The sequence below is a fragment of the Marmota monax genome, unplaced genomic scaffold, assembly GCF_021218885.2.
Source record: "Marmota monax isolate L192 unplaced genomic scaffold, Marmota_monax_Labrador192_F-V1.1 WCK01_AAM20220418_F8-fsc00014, whole genome shotgun sequence".
NCBI lineage: Eukaryota > Metazoa > Chordata > Mammalia > Rodentia > Sciuridae > Marmota > Marmota monax.
Window position 1 is genome coordinate 33271644 of NW_026695222.1, and position 20844 is coordinate 33292487.

At 55.4% G+C, this 20844-nt stretch overlaps 1 protein-coding gene across 5 annotated transcripts in view; it reads left to right on the forward strand.

The window, feature by feature from the left end:
* Sulf2 (sulfatase 2) overlaps window positions 1–20685 on the forward strand; it is an 85489-nt gene extending 64804 nt beyond the window's left edge. For 4 of the 5 annotated variants that reach the window (XM_046432888.2, XM_046432890.2, XM_046432887.2 and 1 more), the window contains exons 6-21: window positions 3013–3163; window positions 4309–4484; window positions 5792–5920; window positions 7104–7160; window positions 7396–7525; window positions 8497–8695; window positions 13653–13884; window positions 13983–14079; window positions 14712–14806; window positions 15567–15626; window positions 16026–16195; window positions 16430–16572; window positions 17634–17757; window positions 18383–18416; window positions 18651–18704; window positions 19759–20685. In XM_046432888.2, the coding sequence (XP_046288844.1) occupies window positions 3013–3163; window positions 4309–4484; window positions 5792–5920; window positions 7104–7160; window positions 7396–7525; window positions 8497–8695; window positions 13653–13884; window positions 13983–14079; window positions 14712–14806; window positions 15567–15626; window positions 16026–16195; window positions 16430–16572; window positions 17634–17757; window positions 18383–18416; window positions 18651–18704; window positions 19759–19789 (1882 nt within the window). In that variant the 3' untranslated portion in view covers window positions 19790–20685. Of the gene's footprint in view, window positions 1–3012; window positions 3164–4308; window positions 4485–5791; window positions 5921–7103; window positions 7165–7395; window positions 7526–8496; window positions 8696–13652; window positions 13885–13982; window positions 14080–14711; window positions 14807–15566; window positions 15627–16025; window positions 16196–16429; window positions 16573–17633; window positions 17758–18382; window positions 18417–18650; window positions 18705–19758 lie in introns of those variants that run through there. The other variant, XM_058575543.1, reaches the window with a different exon arrangement.
* The last annotated feature ends 159 nt before the right edge of the window (window positions 20686–20844 follow it).

Sequence of the window (20844 nt, forward strand, 5' to 3'; positions counted from 1 at the left end):
GGGTGGAGGGGGACCAGAGACAGTCCTGCCTGGGCCGCGGGGCAGCTCTTTCCACCTGAGTCTCCACACTCCAGCCCCCCGCAGGTCTGCCTCGTCCCTGTTCCTGGGGCAGGCTGTGCGGGTTCTGTCCCTGTCGCCTCCACTCCACCAGCCCAGGGCCCCAGTCGCCATCCCTACGCCACACACACAACACACACCAACACGTTCAAACATAGACACAGAAACATGCATGCTGACCCACCAGTGCATGCGAGTACACACACATGTGCAGATGCCACACACACAAATACGTACCAAGACGTGCAGACACACACAAAGACACAGATAAACACATACAGACACGCTGACAGAAACAGTGTACACAGACACACAGACACAGCCACCAAAGCACAGGCGTGCAGACACACTCAGATACACACACGAACAGGCAAACCTACAGATGCCCAACACCAGACACACAGACCCACACCCAGCAGCCCTCGGCCTCCTCCTGGGCTGTGGCCTCCCACGGGGCTCGGGCTGCCCTTTCCAACCCCAGGGGTGGCCAGGTTGAGATGACCAGATGTTGGGCCTCCAGACACAGGGCACGAGGGGCCAGGTGCAGAGGTTGTGAGGGTGAAGTCACCCTTCTCTGCACCCCCCAAAAGGCAAGGGATGTCCTTTGGGTTCTTTAGGGGACACCCAGCGTTCCTGGGATGCTTTCTACAGGCCCCTGGGGCCATGTGGAGCCCAGCTTGATGCAGGTGGCCAGCAGCTGGCTGGGCCCCACATGGGGCCTGGCTCTGCAGCCTCTGGCCTCAGAATCCTCCCCAAGAGTCCCCCGCTGCAGACCCTCCAGGGCAGGCTCCAGCCTAGCCCCCAGCGACTCGGGGGTGGTGGCTGAGGACGGCACCCTGGAGCGTGGCCCCTTGGCCTGCGGGTGGTCTTCCCACAGGCCACAGCTCTCTGAGGGCCCCACCCCAGGACCCCCCACCTCTCATCTGCTCAGCCCGGGAGGGGGCCTTGTTCTGGAAGTGTTCTACACGGGGTCAGGCCAGCCTACAGGGGACAGCAGCTTCTCACAATCAGAGGAAGCTGGGGAGGGAGGATTTAGCGGCGGGAGGCTGCGGATCAGCCAGCGGGGTCCAGGCAGGTCGGGGCTGGGGACCTCCTCCGCTGGGCGCTTAGCAACAGTCTCCATGGCTGTCAGGAGCGCTGAGCGGCCGCGTTTCTACCCGAGCCCATTTGGAGATGGTCCTGAGATGTGGCAGGTGGGGGACGGAGGGCGCGCCCCGCTCCTGCAGCCCCTCCTCTCCCGCGCTGTCCTCTCCGCCTGTGTCAGCTCTGACTGGGGTGGGGTGGGGTCAGGGGACCCAGGAGGGGGTTTGAGCAGATGGCCTCCTGGCCGTGGCGTGCCCCACCAGGACGCCCGAGCTGAGGTGACAGGAGGCGCTCTGGGTTGGGGTGGAATATGTCACCATCTAGAAGGTGTTGAGGCCCTGAGCCGAGTTGACCTGTGTGCCTTTGCCACCTGACCCTCCACAGGAGTGTCCCGGGGAAGTTCAGCCCCAGCACCTAGGATGTGAGGACTCACAGGCCCCAGGGCCAGGGCGGCTGTGGTCACAAGGTGGCAGCAGAGGCCATTTCAGCTGCTGGGCTTTCCAGCAAGTTAGCTTTCCTCCCTGGGGCCCAATGCCCTCATTTGTCACCCATGGAAAATGAAGACAGCACCCGCTCCTAGAACTGTGTATGAAGGAGATGACAGAAGGTGGCTTCAGACCGTGCCTAGCCTGCGGTCACAGCCCGGTGAAGGTCACCGTTTATTTGTTCATTTGTCATCAGTAGTCACAGTTGGCCACACAGCAGAAGGCCCAGGACTCCCCACTCACTCGGGGGGGAGCCTGGGCAGGTCCTGAACCTCTCGGACCCTGTTTCCTCTTTAGTAAATGGGAGATTGAACCACAATTGGAAGAGTAATTGTGACAGTTGTCAGTGGTGTGTCCAGATGTGGACATTTGGGTACCAGCCTCACATAACTGTATGTACTTAATTTCTAAATCAGTTTCCTATTTTTTTAAACCAAAATCTAATGCAAAAGAATATTTTGTAGCCGGGTGCAGTGGCACACACCTGTAATCCCAGCAACTCGGGAGGCTGAGGCAGGAGGATTGCAAGCTCAAAGCCAGACTCGGCAAAAGCGAGGCCCTAAGCAGCTCAGTAAGACCCTGTCTCTAAATAAAATACAAAATAGGGCTGGGGATGTGGCTCAGTGATTGAGTCACCCTGAGTTCAATCCCTGGTACAAAAAAAAATTGTTTTTTGTAGATTTTGTAGTTCCACTTTGCCACAGTGACTGCCACTTGCCATCCCTTGAAGGTGGCTAAAAGAACATCCAGCACACGCACAGCAACAGGGCTCAATCAGAGTCAGCTGCTGGGATCTGCTAGAAGCTCTGAACTGAAGCCTCTTTGGATTTTTTGTTTGTTTGTTTGTTTTCCTAAAATATTTATTTCTTAGATTTAGGTGGACACAATATCTTCATTTTACATTTATGTGGTGCTGAGGATCGAACCCAGTGCCTTGTGCGTGCTAGGCGAGCACTCTGTTGCTTAGGGCCTTGCTAAAATGCTGAGACTGGCCTCAAACTTGAATCCTCCTGTCTCAGCCGTCCAAGGGGCTGGGGTTACAGGTCTGCGCTACTGTGCCTGGCTACCTTTTCATTCTTTTAAAAGGAGAGGAGCAAACACCAAACAAGAGGCAAAGAAAAACTAGCTCCAAGTTGAGACTTTGGCCTGAGAGACAAAAGGGGCCTGTGTTTCGCAGTTCTGGCTCAAGGTGACTTAACGCTGGGCCTCCCAGAGGCGCCCCTCTCATGCGGAGGAGGCCGGGACGGTGATCAGCAGAGCCCCTGACCTGCTGGTGTTCACGGGCCCCCAAGTGGAGCAGGCAGCCCCCCACACCGGGTGGGGCACACCCAAGGCGACTCTGGGGCCTGGACCAGGGGCCTGACGCTGTCTGTCTGTCTGCCCCCAGCACGCCGAGCTACAACTACGCACCCAACCCAGACAAGCACTGGATCATGCGCTACACGGGGCCCATGAAGCCCATCCACATGGAGTTCACCAACATGCTGCAGCGCAAACGCCTCCAGACCCTCATGTCTGTGGACGACTCCATGGAGACGGTAGGCCTCCCGCCAGGTGTGGCCTGACCCCCAGCCACGCCAGGGCTGGGCCCTCCCTGCCCTTCAGGGTTCTCTTGAAGGTCACTAGACAGAGGGGACCAGAAGCCAAAGGCAGAGTGCGAGGCACTGCCTAGACTAGGAAGAGGGCTTGGAGCCACCCAGACGCCTGCTCCGCTTTCCTGAGACTTGAACCTGGGCTCTGGGCTCTGGGCTCTGGGGCTACTTTTTTCTTTCTTCTTCTTTTTCTTTCTTTACTTTTTGTTTTGTTTTTCCTGACATTGCATTTTTACCAGCTTGAGATGTAACTCACATGCCATTCAATTCACCCAACTAAAGGGTACAATTCAGTGGTTTAGGACATTTGCACTACTCCAAGAAGAAACCCGTTGTGACCCTCTGCCATCTCCCCCCAGCCCCTACCACCACCCCCAGCACCCGCTAAGCCCTATCTCTGTGGCCTTGGTGTTCTGGACACCTCGTGTAAATGGAGTCCCTGTCCCTGGGCTTGCATGCCTGGCTTCTTCACTTCAGGTCTGCGAGGCGCCCGGGGTCTGGCCTGTTAGAATTCATTGTTTTTTTTTTGTTTTTTCTTGCTGAATCTCGGGCTGTGTGGGTGTGTGTCTCACATTTTGTTTATCTGTGGCTCTTTAAGTTAAATACAATAAAATGTAAGTTTCCCGGTCACACGGGCCACCATCAGTGTGCTCAGCCCTGTCAGCAAGCAGCCACACCACCGGGGACCGTTCAGATCTGTGGCTGCCGTCACCACAGCCTCGGCTGGACAGCCCTAGACCCTGCTGTGGGCCACGTCCGGCCCCTCCCACTCATTCATTCATTCAGGAGCACATGTTGCAGGTCAGGGTTCATGAGATACAGCAGGTAGGGGACAAATGTCCGTCTCTGCCCCAGTAAGCGGCCAGAGCATACAGGGGGTCAGCAGGCCCAAGTTAAGGAAGAGACAGAGTGGGGCGTGCTGGAGGACCAGGGGGCAGGGCTGCAGTTATCAATGGGACAGTCCCAGGGGCCTGGCTTATGTGACCTGAAGCAGGAGAGGAAAGGGGCCTGGGATCTCCAGCACCTTGTCACCCTGGGCCAGGGCAGCCAGGCACAGGGCCCCATGCCTCAGCTCCTGTCCTGTGTCGCAGATCTACAACATGCTCGTGGAGACGGGCGAGCTGGACAACACCTACATCCTGTACACCGCTGACCATGGCTACCACATCGGCCAGTTCGGCCTGGTCAAGGGGAAGTCCATGCCTTACGAGTTTGATATCAGGGTCCCGTTCTACGTGAGAGGCCCCAATGTGGAAGCTGGCTCCCTGTAAGTGCATCAGCCCACGGCCCCAGGTCCCGGGGCCTCCGGGATTAGCTCAGAGCTTACAGCCACGCGGCCAAAGCCAGAGCCGCACCCCTGGTGGCATGGACAGCTCAACCCCGTCCAGCTCCTGGTGGCTGGCATATCTACCACCTGTGGCCACAGCTGTCTCCAGCTCCGTCCCCGGCCTTCAGGCCCACCTCCTGTGGCTTCAGCCATTTCCTCGGCCTCACCACCAGACCCTGGACACACTTGGTGACCTGTCCAGTACTCACCCAGCATGGGTCTGGGGAAGAGAAGGGGCAAAGATGACTGAAGCCCCAGGCCCCAGACCTGCCTCCCATCCTCGGAGAACCAGGTGGGAGGGAGAAGGCATCCTCCGTTCACTCAGCAGGACTGGCCCTGTGCCAGGCACAGCCCTGAAGCCACTTGCCCCCGGGCAGGAACACCATGGTGGAAACAGGATGGAGAAATGGGGCACATGGGGATTAGATCTCAGTGGGCCTCTGGGAAGGAGCTCACACCCGGCCTCTGTGCTCAGAACAGGGGCCACCTGCACAGCTGCCCGAAGCAGCACGTGTCCTACCCACCACACTGCGGTCTGGGCCCCGCTTCCTGGCAGGGCCTCTGATTGGGCTCGTGGGGTTGGACGAGTGCAGTGTGGAGGATGCGGCCCACATAGCCTGCCACCCTGGCTGTGCCCAGGGGTCCTCGCTGGGGCAGAATTATGACATCTTTGCTTCTTCAAAGCAAGCATGGGGCGAGCGGGAGACAGAGCAAGATGGCTAGACAGAGTTGAAGACCCGCACCTAACCATAAGGGTGACAGCCGGACCCCACCGCTGGTTAGCAGCAAGTCCAGGCTGGGCCACACTCAAGTGGCCAATGGCTAAGATGGAGCCCAGGGTTGTGCCCTGGGGGCAGTTAGGGTCTGTCACAGGCCTCCTTAGTAATAGTTGAGCAAAGACCTACAGGGTGAGGGGTGGGGAGGAAGAAGGTTCTGGAGGGGAATAGCAAGGACTCGGCTGGGCTCAGAGGTGGGGTTGGCTCGGCCTCTGCCTGGAGGCCCAGAGCAGGACCCCGGCTTTGGGGTGGCTCCTAAAGTGAGAGCGGAGGGGCAGGAGGCGGGCTGCCAGCCCACAGCACTCTGCTGCATCAGGAGGCACTGAAGGGAAATGGGGGGGGGCGCTGAATCTGGGGAGACACTGAGGTTAAAGCAGCACAAATGCCTCAAACCCTCCACCCCTGTCCCTGTCCCAAGTGAGGCAGGTACCAGTGACCAGGTGGTGAGTCCCCACTCTCCCTTTCCCCCAGGAACCCTCACATTGTCCTCAACATTGACCTGGCCCCCACCATCCTGGATATCGCTGGCCTGGACATCCCCACGGACATGGATGGGAAGTCCATCCTCAAGTTGCTGGACACAGAACGGCCAGTGAATCGGTGAGGAGGGGAAGGGGTGCTGGGCTCCCCAGCCTGTATGGGCTCAGGGCCCAATCATGTGGGCTGGGGGCATCTCCCAAGAGTCAGGAGCTGGGGGTCCCTCCATGCTGACCACTGACCTGCTAAGGGACAGAAGGATGCTCCCTCTCCAGGATCCCATCTTCCCATCTGGAGCTCAGGACCCTCCCAGAACTAAAAGTAAGCAAATTAAACATCACAAGAGTTAGCTCTAATTGAGGGACTGTTGCCTACCAGGCCTCCTCTAAGTACTCTGCAGGGGATTATTTCATTTTGGTCCTCACAGTTACCCAGCGAGGCGGCATCCCCATCTTACCCTCTGGGAATTTGAAGCCCAGGGAAGTTGAGTTGGCTTGTCAGCAAGTCTGGATGCAACTCCTGGAATGCAGGTTCCCCCTGGCAGTGCTCTGTGGCTTAATGACAGATATTGCCAGAGGACATGTTCCCAGGTGTTCTGGGAGACTTAAGGGAACGGCAATGGTGGGCGAATCAGGGCAGGGACAGATGAGAGCAAGGGCGACATCTAGTGGCCAGCTCTGGAACTACCAGCACGTTACTGGCCTGGAGGCTCTATTTCACCTTGGGCTTCCTCAGTGACCTCCCACTGGGTCCAGTCCTGAGGGACACTGTCCTCTGCTGCCCTGAGGGGACCACTTCCACTTAGCCTCCTCCCTCTGACGAGGAGCCGAAGCAGCTGTATAAGGTGGACATGCCTGGAGGGTGGGGACACTGGCAAGCCAGACACCTGGGGTCAAGTTGCAGGGGGAAACATCATCTCTGGGCCTCAGTGTACCCACCTAGGAATGGAAAAGACCCATCTCAAGTGGAGCAAAGAAGCCCCCACCCCAGACAACGTAATTAGCCTGCTGTCCAGAGCCCCCTAGAGAGCTGTGCCTCCCGGCATGGGGGAGCTGGACTCCTGGAACGGGAGTGCATCACAGGCTGAGTGGGACTCTGACCCGGGCTGCGGCTGCACAGCCCATCATGGAGAAGCAGCGGCTCTGCCCAGAGGAGGATCCGGGCCAGCTGGGCCATTTGCCCTGTCCAGCCTGGGGTCTGGACTGACCGTGGACAAGGCTGGCCTCAAGCCACCTCCCCTGCCCTGGGGAATGGGAGGGCATGGGAGGTCCCGCTGGTAAGAAGCTGGAGAGTGCTCTTTTTCCAGGTTTCACTTGAAAAAGAAGATGAGGGTCTGGCGGGACTCCTTCCTGGTGGAGAGGGGGTGAGTGCTGGGGCTGGGAGAGGGACCAGCAGGCTCCTGCCACCCACACCTCACAGCCAGGCCAGGAGGGAGGAGGGCGTTTGTTAATTTATTGTCAACTCGTGCCAACTGGGACGTTTCTTATATAGTTCCAATTTCTTAAGTCTCTTAAAAATTAGCAGCTCTGGTCAGCAGGTCCCACATCCTCCATGGCAAAGGTGACCCAGAGCTGAAGCCAGGCCCATGTCCCCCACAGGAAACTGCTGCACAAGAGGGAAAGCGGCAAGGTGGATGCCCAGGAGGAGAACTTCCTGCCCAAGTATCAGCGCGTGAAGGACCTGTGTCAGCGCGCGGAGTACCAGACGGCCTGTGAGCAGCTGGGGCAGGTGAGCAGCAAGGCCACCCCTGTCCTGCCCAGCCACAGCCTGGGCTGCAGCCTGCGCCTGTGTGGGCCTCTGGGCCGGCGAGGCCAGCCCCCAAAGTGTGGTCTCCTGGTGCTGCGACCCCCAGTCCTGTCGGGTGTGCACTGGGAGCCTGCAGAAGGCAGCCCCTGTCCGGGCAGCTCTGACCCATGTCCGAAGAATGGTGACCCCTGGGTCCATGCCAAGGCCATTTGCACAAAGGTCCCAGCAGGCAGCCAGGGGATTAAACAGCTTCTTTTCACGGTGTTCACTTTTATGGTGTCCTCTTTGTGGCTGGGTTTCCATTTATAGGAGCCATAGGAAATAGCCTTTTTAAAAAAATTAAGGTTAAAAACTTGAATTAACCACAAGAGAAATATTAAGAAACTAGTTGTATTCAGAAAGAGCAAACACAGCTGATTTCAAGGGAGCCTAAACTGGGATTTTTTCAAGACTGAGGAGGCCGAGGTGGACTCTGAAGCCTCAGAGGAGTGACCCCAGGCAGAGGCCTGGAGGGTGGCGATGCTCCCCAGCTGCTGGAGAACAGCAGCCCAGGCCACAGGAGGGTGGATGGGGGAGGGGCCGCTGCCAGACCATGCAGGATGGGGAGCTGGCACCTTCCTGGAAAGGCGGCAGGGGCTCTGGGGAGACTTTAAGTAGGAGAGTGACGCGCTCCAACTTGCCCTTTAAAAAGAAAGCTGTAGCCGCCAGGTGAGCATGGTTCTGAGGAGTGGGGAGGCAGGGGAGGCAGGGAGTGGAGGCTGCAGCAGCATCTTGCTCGGGCTGATGAGACCTGCAGCCGTGGCACAGGCCCTGCAGGAGGCAGGGGAGACCTGGGAACGCCTGGGCACAGGAGGGAGAGGGAGCCCCCCAGGGCAGACGAACCATGTGGGAAAGGTGCGTTTGGTGAGCGGGGTGGCCCAGACCCTGCACCTGAGGCCCTGCTGCGTCTGCAGAAATGGCAGTGTGTGGAGGACGCCTCGGGGAAGCTGAAGCTACACAAGTGCAAGGGCCCGGTGCGGCCTGGTGGCAGCGGCAGAGCCCTCTCCAACCTCGTCCCTAAGTACTACGGGCAGGGCGGCGAGGCCTGCACTTGTGACAGCAGGGACTACAAGCTGAGCCTGGCAGGACGAAGGAAAAAGCTCTTCAAGAAGAGTAAGTGTGGGTCCCGGCAGGAGGGGCGGGAGAGTCCTGGGGAGCCCCACGCAGACAGTACTTTGGCTCCAGAGCCAGGTGTCATTCTAGGAGTCCGGGGCACAGCCAAACCCCTCATGAGCCGCCCATCCAAGTGGGGAGAGCAGCCACAGGACCCCTGCACGGCATGAGAGGTGCCAGGAAGAGCTGGGCACAGAGAGGAAACCCAGGCCAGAGGGCAGTAGAGAGCACTGAGTTGGGGCTCCTCATCAGTACTGAAGGCCGGAGCCTCTGTTCCCGAGGGTTCTGGGCAGAGGGGACAGATCAGATTTGTGTTTTCCAAGGGTCCCTCCAGCTGCCACTTCAATCTGCTGCCAAGAGGCAAGAGAAGCAGAGCCTGGCAGAACTGTTGGCAGCCAGGGTGGAGAGGGCTGGGCCATGGTGTCCAGAAAGGAAGTGACCGTGTTCTGGATGGGATCTGAGGGGCAGCCACAGGACAGGCTAAGACAGCCGATGCTCACCATTCAGAGCCCACATCTGCAAACTCAACACCGCCCTCAAATGCACCCGTAGCTCCAAAATCCACCTCAAGGCACTTTCAAGGTCATTCCTGACCTTGAAATGTGGATGTCTTAAGTTGCCTGACCATGGCCCCCGCCGAGGATGGGAACCCCTGAAACACTCCCTGCTGCCTGGTGGACAGATGAGTGTCCTTTTTACTGCCAGGCATTTCATATTTGGGGCTGTTGGGGGCAACTGCAGTTTAAATGTCCGAGTTCTATGCTGAGGTGCTGGCTGGGCTCGCTAAGAGCAAGAAGCCCATCTCATGGAGGGAATGTGGGGTCAGAGGGGCGTCCCTCAGGCGGGAGCTGTAGCATGGGGCCTGAGTGGCCCGTGGACCAGAGCCCGTGTGGAACGAGGTGTCTTCACAGTGACGCACACGCCAGCCGGGTTCTGTATTGGTCACTTAATGAAGATACCACCCAGAGGCTCACAGGAGCCTGACCCTGGGCTTCCTCAGGACAGGGTTCCGTTTTTGCTAATTCAATGTTTGCGGTGACTTCACTGGGACATAAGTATTGGGAATAATGAGGCGGGAACCCAGGGCAAGTGAAGGGCAGCTCAGTCCCCCTCATAAAACAAGAGGAAGATCCCGCCTGCCCTTCAAGGGGAATGAAACCGTGCTTTGAAAGCAACTCTCGGGCTCCCGGGGCCTGGTCAGCTGGCTAGCCGTGTCCCCCTCCAGAGTGGGGCAGTCGCCCTGCAGCCCACTTCTCTGGTCCCCCTGACCCAGAGACAGCCAAAGCCTAGAGATTTGGCTCTGTTTATTATGGATTGTGGCAAAATACACATAAAGTTCACCATCTTAGACATTTAAACAGGCGTGTTCAGTAGTGCGTGTTGGAACAGGGTCAAGTGCATCTCCACTTCGCACAACCCGCTCCAGGGCTTTGTGTTTTGGAAAACTAAACTGTGTGCCCGTCCGCGGCAGCCACCCTTCTGCTGCCTTTCCTCTGTGTGTCTGACTGTCTGGGGACCTCACAGAAGTGGAATCATAAGGTATTAGCCTTTTTGTCACTTGACACGATGCCCTTAAGGGCTGTCCACATGGCAGTGTCGGAAATCCCTTCTTAAGGCTAGGATACTGCTCAGTAGCCCACTTAGAGACGTGGGTCCAGAGGCAGGCACAGCGGCCACCTCCCAGGCTCCCTGGACTACCCCCCGGCAGCGCACACCTCCCTCATGCAGCAGACAGCTTCTCCATCGGACCCGCTCCTGTCTCGAGGCTGCCCAGTTACGGCTCCAGGTCTATACCCTCACAAGCCGATGAGTAACTGCTAAGCTATTTTGTTTTTCAACTGAGTATGACTGGCTTCCGGATTCAATTATGCAGCATCCGCAGCATCCAGTGGCTTCAGGACATGACACAGTCAACAATAATCCCCGAATAATGCAAGAACTCACAGCTCAATTAGGCTCCCCCAGCCCTGCCTATTAGTGCAGGAAAGAAAAATGCAACTCGATAGCTGAGACTTGGCTCAGCCATGGTGTACTGAGTCCTCACCTGAGGGCCGGGGAACAGCACAGGGTGAGCTCCCCTTCTGATGGATGGGAAAGACAGACTACAGGGCTGATTGGTGGGGACTCCAGCGCCTCTGAAGGGTCTGCCAACAAGACACTCTGTCTCTCCTCTCTGAGCAGCCAGCATAGAGCAGGCTCAACTGGAGGCAACCAGTCCCCCCAGGAGACACTTGGTAATGCCTAGGGACAGTTGGGAGCAACAGGATGCTCCTGGAACCTAGGGATAGAGGCCTGGGATATGCCTAACCACCTAGGACGGTCCACCCAGCAGTCAACAGTGCCAAGGTCGAGGAGCCCTGGCCCAGCAGGATTGCAGCTATGGTATGGGGAGGCCAGGCAGAGCCAGCAGCCAATCCAGAACCAGGAGACACCAGGAACAGAAGAGGAGCTGTCTGGGATGGGCCCAGGAGGCCAGCTTTATACACTCCTACCCAATCTGCAAGCCTGCCATGTTGACGAGAGGTCGCCGACTCAGGTCCCACAGAGGAGACAAGACTGAAGTTAACAGCGAAGGTCACTTAGGCTTGAAGGAAAGGCAGCCGCAGAGTGACCAGGTGGAATGTGGTAGCAGGTCCACAAAGGGTGGCCCGCTGACATTCAAGTGAGCACAGAGCAAGCCCTGTAGGTAAGGGAAGGCCAAGTACAGAAGTCCTATGGTCAGAAAGATCTTGGTGGGTCAGCCACAGAGAGGTGTGGCCTGGGGGTGGGGGTGAGCATGGTTTTGACTTTGGGCAAGGCTATGATAACTGTCAAGTCCCCAACCCCTAGAGCAGCTATCAATGCCAGTTCACACGGTACTGGAGAATTTGCCAGCACTGCTCCATGCCACCCTCAACCTGTGACACCCTATGAGAACCCAGCTGCCTGGAAGTGAAGTGACTCAGCACTTGAGCCAAAGGTCCCGGCCAAGGGCTTATGAGGTCCCATCCCACCCTGTGTACCAAGAAGGTGCCTCTGGGGCCCAGAAACCAAGTCAGCAAAAGTGGTGAGGTGGGCAGAGGGTGTGGCTTCTGTGCTGGGAAAGGGTCTTTCCCAACAAGAACCCTCTACAGAGAGCTGAGGGTCACTCACAGCCTACTGTCCCCATCTCAGTTGGTCGGCTCTGTCATTGCAGGGAGCATCTATTTTCTAATGAAGTCATATTCACGACAACAGGTTCAGGGCCACGCTGGTGGTTCAGGGACCCCTGGGCTTAAATCTGGGAGACAGACGGGGGAAAGATCCAGAGCAGCTAACTCCTGAGGCAGGTGCGATGAAGGAACACAGGAGGTCGGGGATGGCCTCCGAGCTCAGCGCTGTGCACTAGGGGAGGGTCGCGCCAGGGGGAAAAGGAGAAAGCTGCCCCAGGGCCAGAAAAGGACCCAGGCCTTGGGGAAGAGGACTAGGCTCTCAGGGACCCTGCGGATCCTTTGGCCCGGGTGAGCCTGTCCCAGGGCAGAGCAGCAGGCCAGGCCTGAGGCTGCAGCCAGGTGGGAAGAGAAACCCTTCCTCCCTGGCTCTCCAGTGGCACCTCTGTCCACTCCAGCCTGTGTGCCTTTGTCGCCATCTAGTGGTCATTTGGGCCATACCTAGTTCCGTGCCCTTCTTTTGGAGAGGGCTTAGGCACTTCAGGCGGGGCCAGGCAGGAGGGGCGGCTTGAGAACCGAAGGGAACCCTGGGGCTGCAGCTGGGGGCAGGACATGCTGGCCCACCCTCAAGGCTCTGCCCGTTCCACCCTTCAGAACTGGGGGCCGTCTTCCGTTTCAGAAGCTAGAAGTGCGGACTCCTGCCTGACCTTCACTACTACTACTATTTTTTTTTTTTTAATGTCAGCAACTTGATCAAACTTGTTTTAAACAAATCATATGAAAGATCCAAGATGTCCGAGGTCTGATGCAACCTACCTGCCCATGGTTTTTACCTCGCAGAAGAGTGCTCTGCCCTGGAGGCCACCGAGGTCACTGCTGGTGGGCAAGAGTGACTCAAGCTGAGGGCCACCGCAGGCTTCGCATTTTGGGGGGGGGTACTAGGGATTGAACTCAGGGGCGCTTGACCACTGAGCCACGCCCCCAGCCCTATTTTGTATTTTATTTAGAGACAGGGTCTCACTGACTTGCTAAGCACCTCGTTTTTGCTGAGGCTGGCTTTGAACTTGCAATTCTCCTGCCTCAGCCTCCAGAGCCACTTGGATTATAGGTGTGCGCCACAGCACCCTCTGCCCCCCCACCTCCTTTTTCAGTCAAAGTTTCACAAAAAAAAATTATACTTTTTTTGTAGTTTAGAAGCATTTTTTTAAAGTTGTACTTGGACACAATACCCTTATTTATTTATTTTTATGTGGTGCTGAGGCTCGAACCCAGCGCCTCGCATGTACTAGGCCAGCACTCTGCCTCTGAGCCCCAGCCCCAGTTTAGAAGCGTTTTTATACAGTGTTGTACCACCTCTAACAAGTTCCAAAACATGTTCATCACTCATCACCCCAAAAGGAAATGCCACACCTACAAAGCAGGAACTGCCTCACTCTCCCCCCCCCCCCCCCCCCCCCCGTGGTCTTTCTGCCTTTAAAGATTAGTAACAGAGACCTTTGTGTCTGGCCTCTTCCACTTGACATAATGCTGGTGATATTCATCAGGACAGGAATCGGGATTCCTCCTGCTGCGAACTGACCCTCTTTGCCGGTGTCCATATCTGTCCCTGCATAGCTCTCGAAGTCTCCCCAGGTCAGGCCCTTCTTAGCCCTAGGGCTTGGGACTGAGGACCTGCTTCCATGCTAGGTTTCAAGAGCCTGCCAGCCTCAGGCAACAGCAGTCTCACACTCGGGAGCCCAGCCCTATCTTGATGGAGGACCTGCTGCCCAGGGGGCCTGGCCAGTCTTTCCCAGCCTCCCTAATCCAGTCACCCCCTTGACACCCAACAGAGTACAAAGCCAGCTATACCCGTAACCGCTCCATCCGCTCCGTGGCCATTGAGGTAGATGGCGAGGTGTACCATGTAGGCCTGGAGGACGCGGCCCCCCAGCCCCGCAACCTTACCAAACGGCACTGGCCAGGAGCCCCTGAGGACCAAGACGACAAGGACAGTGGAGGCTTCAGTGGCACTGGAGGCCTTCCTGACTTCTCAGCTCCCAACCCCATCAAAGTGACCCATCGGTGAGCGTCTGACAGGTGGGGGTGAAGGGGCAAGATGGGCCCCTGGGCTGATCCCCTTCTACCCCTCAGGGCTACACGTGACCCCTTCTCTTGAGCAGGTGCTACATACTAGAGAATGACACAGTCCAGTGTGACCTGGACCTGTACAAGTCCCTGCAGGCCTGGAAAGACCACAAGCTGCACATAGACCACGAGGTGAGCAAACCAAGGGTCAGGGGTGTCTCCTCAGGCACCATGGCTTGGCAGCCTGAGGGGGACCTCAGCAGGGCCAGGGCTGGGGGTGCGGAGAGGCCCGGGGAGAGGCAGGAGAGGTCCCCACAGAATCCACAACCGAGGGACAGGGGCATCAGTCCTGGCACCTGCAGATAACCTCCTGGCAGAGGTGGCTGAGCCCAGACGCCCTCTGAGTGACAAGCAGATCCATGCTACACTTTATCTCAGCTAGTTTTGTTTTGAATTTAGAGACAGGGTCTCACTAAATTGCTGAGACTGGCTTTGTCCTTGCAATCCTCCTGCCTCAGCCTCCAGAGCCACTAGGATCATAGGAGTGTGCCACCGCGCAGAGTTCACAGGCTTAAAAATGACTCACTGCCTCGCGTGCACCAGGCCCTGGATTCAATCCCCAGCACCACAAAAAAAAAAAAAGAAGACTCGCAGCCCCTCACTAGAACCTGGCCAAAGGGGGAGACTCCCTTGGCACCCACAAATGCAGGTGCAGCTATGCCATGCAGCCCAGGACACAGGCAGGAAGGCGGGGCTGGGGCAGCTGAGGGGCCAGGTCACGACCCCCTTCTCCCCTAGCCCACCTTTCCTGCTCCCTCCCTCAGATTGAAACCCTGCAGAACAAAATTAAGAACCTGAGGGAAGTCCGAGGCCACCTGAAGAAAAAGCGCCCAGAAGAATGCGACTGCCACAAAATCAGGTGAGGTGGTAGCAAAGGCCCCCTTTCACTTTTTTCCCCCACCACCTGTCTTTGCCTCTCAAAGTGAGGGCGGGGGGAGTAATAATTCACAGCTCCATTTTCAGCCAACTGGGCACAGGAAGGCACCCCCACGGGGTAGGGGGCAGCCTGAAGCCCAGTTTATGTAACGTTAGCAAGAGGCAGGTACTTGCCATGTAGAGCTGGCTCTAGGGAGGACAAGAGTGACCGGGTACTCTGGAAGTCACCCTTGAGGCTCAAGGTCCTGCCCAGGAGCCCTGGCCCAGGGAAACAAGGAAACAGGCTTTCTAGGTTCCTGAGATCTTGAAAGGTGCTAGAACTTTTTAATTTACCTAATTTGAAATGAAGTAGCCTCATGAGGCCAGTGGCGGCTGCATGGGACAGCATGGCTACACCATCTCTGCTGCCTTCTAGGAAGACTTAACAGTCACAGGTCCCCTGTGTCAGCCCCCACCAGGCATGAGGTGGGGGGAACCAGCCTCCAGAGACCAAGGCTGCCACCACCTTCAGCCAAGCCTGGCTCTGAGTCTTGGCTGAACCATGCACACCGCAGCTCAGCCCAAGGCCGTCAGCCGGGGGCCCCGGGCTCACGCGTGGAATAACAGGCAGGGAGGGAGCCGCCAGCCACAGGACAGCTAGTAGCTTCCTACCACCATCCCAGGGCGAGGGCCAGGGTGGAACAGCAGTGACCTTTGGGAGCCCAGGTGTCCCTGCAGGCTTCTGAAGCCCGAGTCTATTCCAGCTACCACGTGCAGCAGAGAGGCCGCCTCAAGCACAAGGGCTCCAGCCTGCATCCTTTCAGGTAAGCGTCAGGGGAGGCGGGGAGGGGGTGTCTGCCTCCCTTCCACACCGAGCAGGCCTCCAGGCACCCCTGTGGGGCCAAGTGAAACTGCTGAAACCCCACCTCTGGGGGGGCCAGGACATAGATGGAGGGACTGGGTATGAACAGGAGTCCGGGGACCCGCCCAACTCCTCCTCAGGTCACCTGGGGGGCTGAAAGAGGCTACGAGAGGAGAGGAGCCCAGGGCTCTGGTCCCAGCTCTGCCTTGGACCAGCGGAGGGACCTGGGGCCACTGATGGCTCCGCCTGTGCCTTTGTTGGAGAAGGTTGCTCCCACCCCCGGGGTAGACGGAAAGAGCAGAGGCTTGTGGTCTCCGGGTCCCTCAGAAGCCCAAAGTGTCTGTGGCCTACATGCCCCTAGGAAGGGTCTGCAGGAGAAGGACAAGGTGTGGCTGTTGCGGGAACAGAAGCGCAAGAAGAAGCTCCGCAAGCTGCTCAAGCGACTGCAGAACAACGACACGTGCAGCATGCCAGGCCTCACATGCTTCACCCACGACAACCAGCACTGGCAGACGGCACCTCTCTGGACACGTGAGCAGGCCAGGGGCAGGCACAGGACAGGGACAGGCAGGTGGGGGCCGGGTGACCCACCTACCCCAAGCTTTGTGAGACCTTCACCGCCAGACCCTGCAGGTCTCAGAATCAGGTGTTCCGACAGTCAAGTGGCACCTGAAAAACGGGTTGGGGCCAGGAGGGGGGTGTCCCTTGGCAGGGATCGGCAGGTCAACTGCAGCGCGCTCAGGCATGCCCTCTCTTCCTTGGCAGTGGGGCCCTTCTGCGCCTGCACCAGTGCCAACAATAACACATACTGGTGCATGAGGACGATCAACGAGACCCACAACTTCCTCTTCTGTGAATTTGCAACGGGCTTCCTGGAGTACTTTGACCTCAACACAGACCCTTACCAGGTACAGCCACCACCAGCTGCAGAAACAAGGTGTGGGTATACAGGAACTGCCAGTTAGACCCTCACTGAGGAAATGACGAACTTCCAAGTGCCACTGAGTCCCTAAGACAGGAAGAATGAGTTCTGAGGTCACTGAGAACTTGGGGACTCAATGTCCCGTCTGTCTCTGTCACCATCATTTTTTATCCATGACATACGGAGCTGCTTCCCTCTAGCTTAGGCACATATCAACTTCCAAGAGGCTTCACAGGACTCCTAGAACTGCCAAGCTACAGGGTCCCGCCACCCACCGCACACCCCAGGCCTACAGGGACCGTAAGATGGCTGTACTAGCTGCAGCAAGAGAGCTCTGCTCCAAGCTTTGTATTTTCAGTCACCTAGACGGATACCTGATTGAAGTGGGCCAGTCACACATGACAAATACGAGCAGCAGAGGGCCTGTTAACGGGAACACCTGAGCCCTGGTGCCGGGGAGCTCGGCTCCAGAGCTGCTGTGTGGTGTGGCCTTCATACTGTCCAACCACAGCCTTTTAAGAAAAGCCTGAAATAACTTCTTGACCTCGATTTTTAATTACCTGCAGCTCAACTGATTTATTAGGGTGGCCATCCAGGCTGACAGTCTTTTCTCCTCGGACAGGTACCTCCCATGGGGCGGGAGAGGACAAGAAGTTAGCTGGCCACTAGTAGTCCCAGACTAGGCAAGGACCCAGTCACCTACCCACCCTTTCACCAGATGGCCATTTTCTGGTCAAGAAGAACTGAGGGACTGTGACAAAAGGCTGCTGACCAAGCCAGGGCTCGGAGGGCTTCTTTCCCACTTAGGGAGCTTCCTGACCCAAGGCTCTTGAGGTCAGCACTGAGTACACAGGCATGGCTTCTGTCCTCACTAGGAGAAGACCTGGTGGGGACGGAAGCTAAAACACCACCGAGCTCTTCCAAACTCGGGAACAAACAGCACCTTCTACTCCCAACCTGCCTGAAAAAGTGCCACAGTAGGGAGAAGAGGATGGGAGACGGGGGTCTCAGGACTCCCTGCTGACAACCTGCCTTGATCCCAACCAGCTGATGAACGCGGTGAACACACTGGACAGAGACGTCCTCAACCAGCTGCACGTGCAGCTCATGGAGCTGAGGAGCTGCAAGGGTTCCAAACAGTGCAACCCCAGGACGCGGAACATGGACCTGGGTAGGTAGGGCCCAGTGTGGGGCACACACAGAGCAGGGTGACCACAGGAAGGACTCACATCTGCCCCAAGAGTGACCCAGAATCACCAGGAACTGGGGGTGATAGAATTTGAGACTTACCATCTGGAGGTTACAGAAACTTCCTACCCATGGCAGGCAGTAGTTAGTTTCTGATGAACTGTGCTTCCAGGAAGATGAGCACCTTGACCCTCCACACCAGAAACACCCGATCCCCTCATTTCTCTTTCCTCCTCTGTTCAGTTATCCACTGACCAAGTGCCCTTGGTTAATGGCCCTCTGTAGCAGGGCACTCACACCCATGTCTGCCTACCTACCCCATCACGACTAAGGTCAGTGTTGAAGCAAGGAACACCCTGCAGCTGATACTGACAGGCCATCTGCAAGGTCACCTAGATTTAAAGGAAGTTCACCTGATCATTCAGCCACTCCATCTCACTAGAAAATGTTTGCAGCATCTTGATGCCAAGATAAAAGCCCAAGGTGGTTTTTTGGGTGGTGGATTTTTTTTTTTTCTCTGTAGAAAACAATTATAGAATTTGTCATTGCTTATACCATTTTTATCCTAAACAATCTTTTCCTTTTTGGTCTATTTCTTGCTCATTTAGGACTTAAAGATGGAGGAAGCTATGAGCAATACAGGTATTCTGTTTTGTTATTATGTTGGAGGACAGTTCCCCCACGTTGACCCACCTTCTAGTCTCCCGTCTGTGAGATTGCACCTGGAGAATGTGTCCTTTCTTGGTCTGCTGGGAGCCTCAATCGCCCACCGGTGATAGGTTTCACCAGAGACCTTCTTTGTGTAGTTCTTTGGGGGTGACTTTCTTTCTTAGTGATGGTTAACACTCATTCTCTTTTTGACACTTGAAAACATAGGCAGTTTCAGCGTCGAAAATGGCCAGAAATGAAGAGACCTTCTTCCAAATCACTGTGAGTTGAGGAACAGTTCACAAGTAGAGGTCTGATTCTCATTTGCTTCCTCTTGCCAAGGCTGTTCTATGTGCATGCCAGCTTGATATTATCACCTCCCTCCTCCATCATCCCCCAATTCCCATGAGGAGGGGAAACAGTAATGTCAGTCTTTCCTGTGAGATAACAAGTAAATAACTTCGTTTTCAGATTAGCACCTTGTCCGTACACTGTTCTCTCTGTGCTTAGTAAACTTGAGCTATGACTTCGAGGTTGAGACGCATTTAAATAATACAGTTGCCAGACATCTTGAAGGCTGTGGCTGCAAAAGCACTAAATGGTACACAGTCAGCCATAGGGTGGCCTCATTGAATGGTTTCCATCCTTGGGGCTGGGGATATAGCTCAGTTGGTAAAGTGCTTGCCTTGTATGCACAAGGCCCTGGGTTCAATCCCCAGCACCCCACACCCCCCCCCAAAAAAAAAAAAACAAAAAAACCTCCATCCTATGAACTGTCCCTCCAGTGCCAATAGAAGCTGGCACCACAGGCAACCTGGAAAGCTCACCTCACACTAAGGGGAGCAAGCCAGTTTGTTCTGTGCAGAAGTGGGGTACAGCTTGTCTGAAAGAATTCATTGCGGAAATCAAAAAATGCAGATGTGAGAATTCATTTTAAACACAGGCAACAAATTTGATGTTAAGTTTCCTACATGGGTAAACCTAGTGAGCTGCCATTTGCAACCTCTGGTCTACTCATGCATATAAACTGATGTGGTGTCACTGGGACAATAGTAATGAGCCAGCTAAACATTTATATGGGGCTTCCAGAATTTATATTTCGTTCTCCTCAGCCACTGTTCTGTGCATATCCTAAACACCATCCTTGCCAGCTACTGGGTGTGTAAAGGAGCAACTAAAAATTGGGACATTTTAAAGAGAAGTAATCCCAGGTTACCTAGAAATTCTCATTTTCAGCAGCCACATCCTTGAAGCAAAGCTTACTCAGCTGTAGGCCTAGTTAAGGCACCTAAGCAGCAGGATCATCAAAAACTGAAGAGTTTTGTTCTTTCTACAGGGGACAACTGTGGGAAGGCTGGGAAGGTTAAGAAGCAACAGAGATGGACCTCCCAAAACCAAGAGGCCTCGCCTGATCGTACAGGCCATGAAAGAAAACGTGTGGTGAGCCAGGAGTCCTGAGAACACCTACTTTCCATCAACATGGCAAATTCTGGGGGAAAACCGTCAGGAACAGAGAACTTCAGGAAGTCCACTTTGCCCCTGCTTTGCTTTGGATTATACCTCACCAGCTGCACAAAATGCATTTTCATATCAAAAGGTCACCACTAACCCTGAGAGTCTCACAGGGAAAAAAGAACCAAGAGATTTTCGTGGAAACTTTCCCCAAGGGTGAAAGTCACTGGAATTTTTTTAAATCATAGGGGAAAAAACAACCCTGTTTTAAACCCTCTTTTTCTCTTAGTTCATTACAAAGAAACTAAGCAGGACAGGGACAACTTACAGATGCTGAAAACAGCACACAGAGTTTGACAATGAGTCAATAGCACAAAAAAAGTGACATTTATCTAGCTTGATAACCCTGGTTGCCTCTGAAGAAACCGCCTTCATTGTATATATGTGACTCTCTACATGTAACCAACAAGGGAACGTTTAGGGGAATCTAATAAGAAATCGCAATTTTCGAGAGTGGTGGTGTCAATAAACGCTCTGTGGCCAGTGTGAAAGAAAACTCCCTTGCAGTTGTGGACATTTCTCTTCCTGCCCATTCTGCCCAGAATTGCTTTGTTATATCTATCCCAGAACTGATATTTTTTAAGGTACTAAAAAGAAATGAAGTTCATGTATGTCCCAGATTTTAACAACACTGTATTTGTAAGAAATTTTGTAGTGTAAGTATTGTCTTACTATGTTCAAAATCCTAGTCAATGACTAGTCATTGGTATGAAGAAACCACTGACATTTTTGTAAAAAGCTATTCTTGGGAGTTTTTTGTTTTGTTTTGTTTTTTGTTTTTTTTTGCAGTGCCTGTTTTCTGTTTTTTCACTACCAGCCAACACCTTTTTGGATGGAGATGGCTTGAAGTTAAAGGGATAGTTATGAACATTCTTGAAGGGACCTCACAGGTAAGCCTCACATTACACCA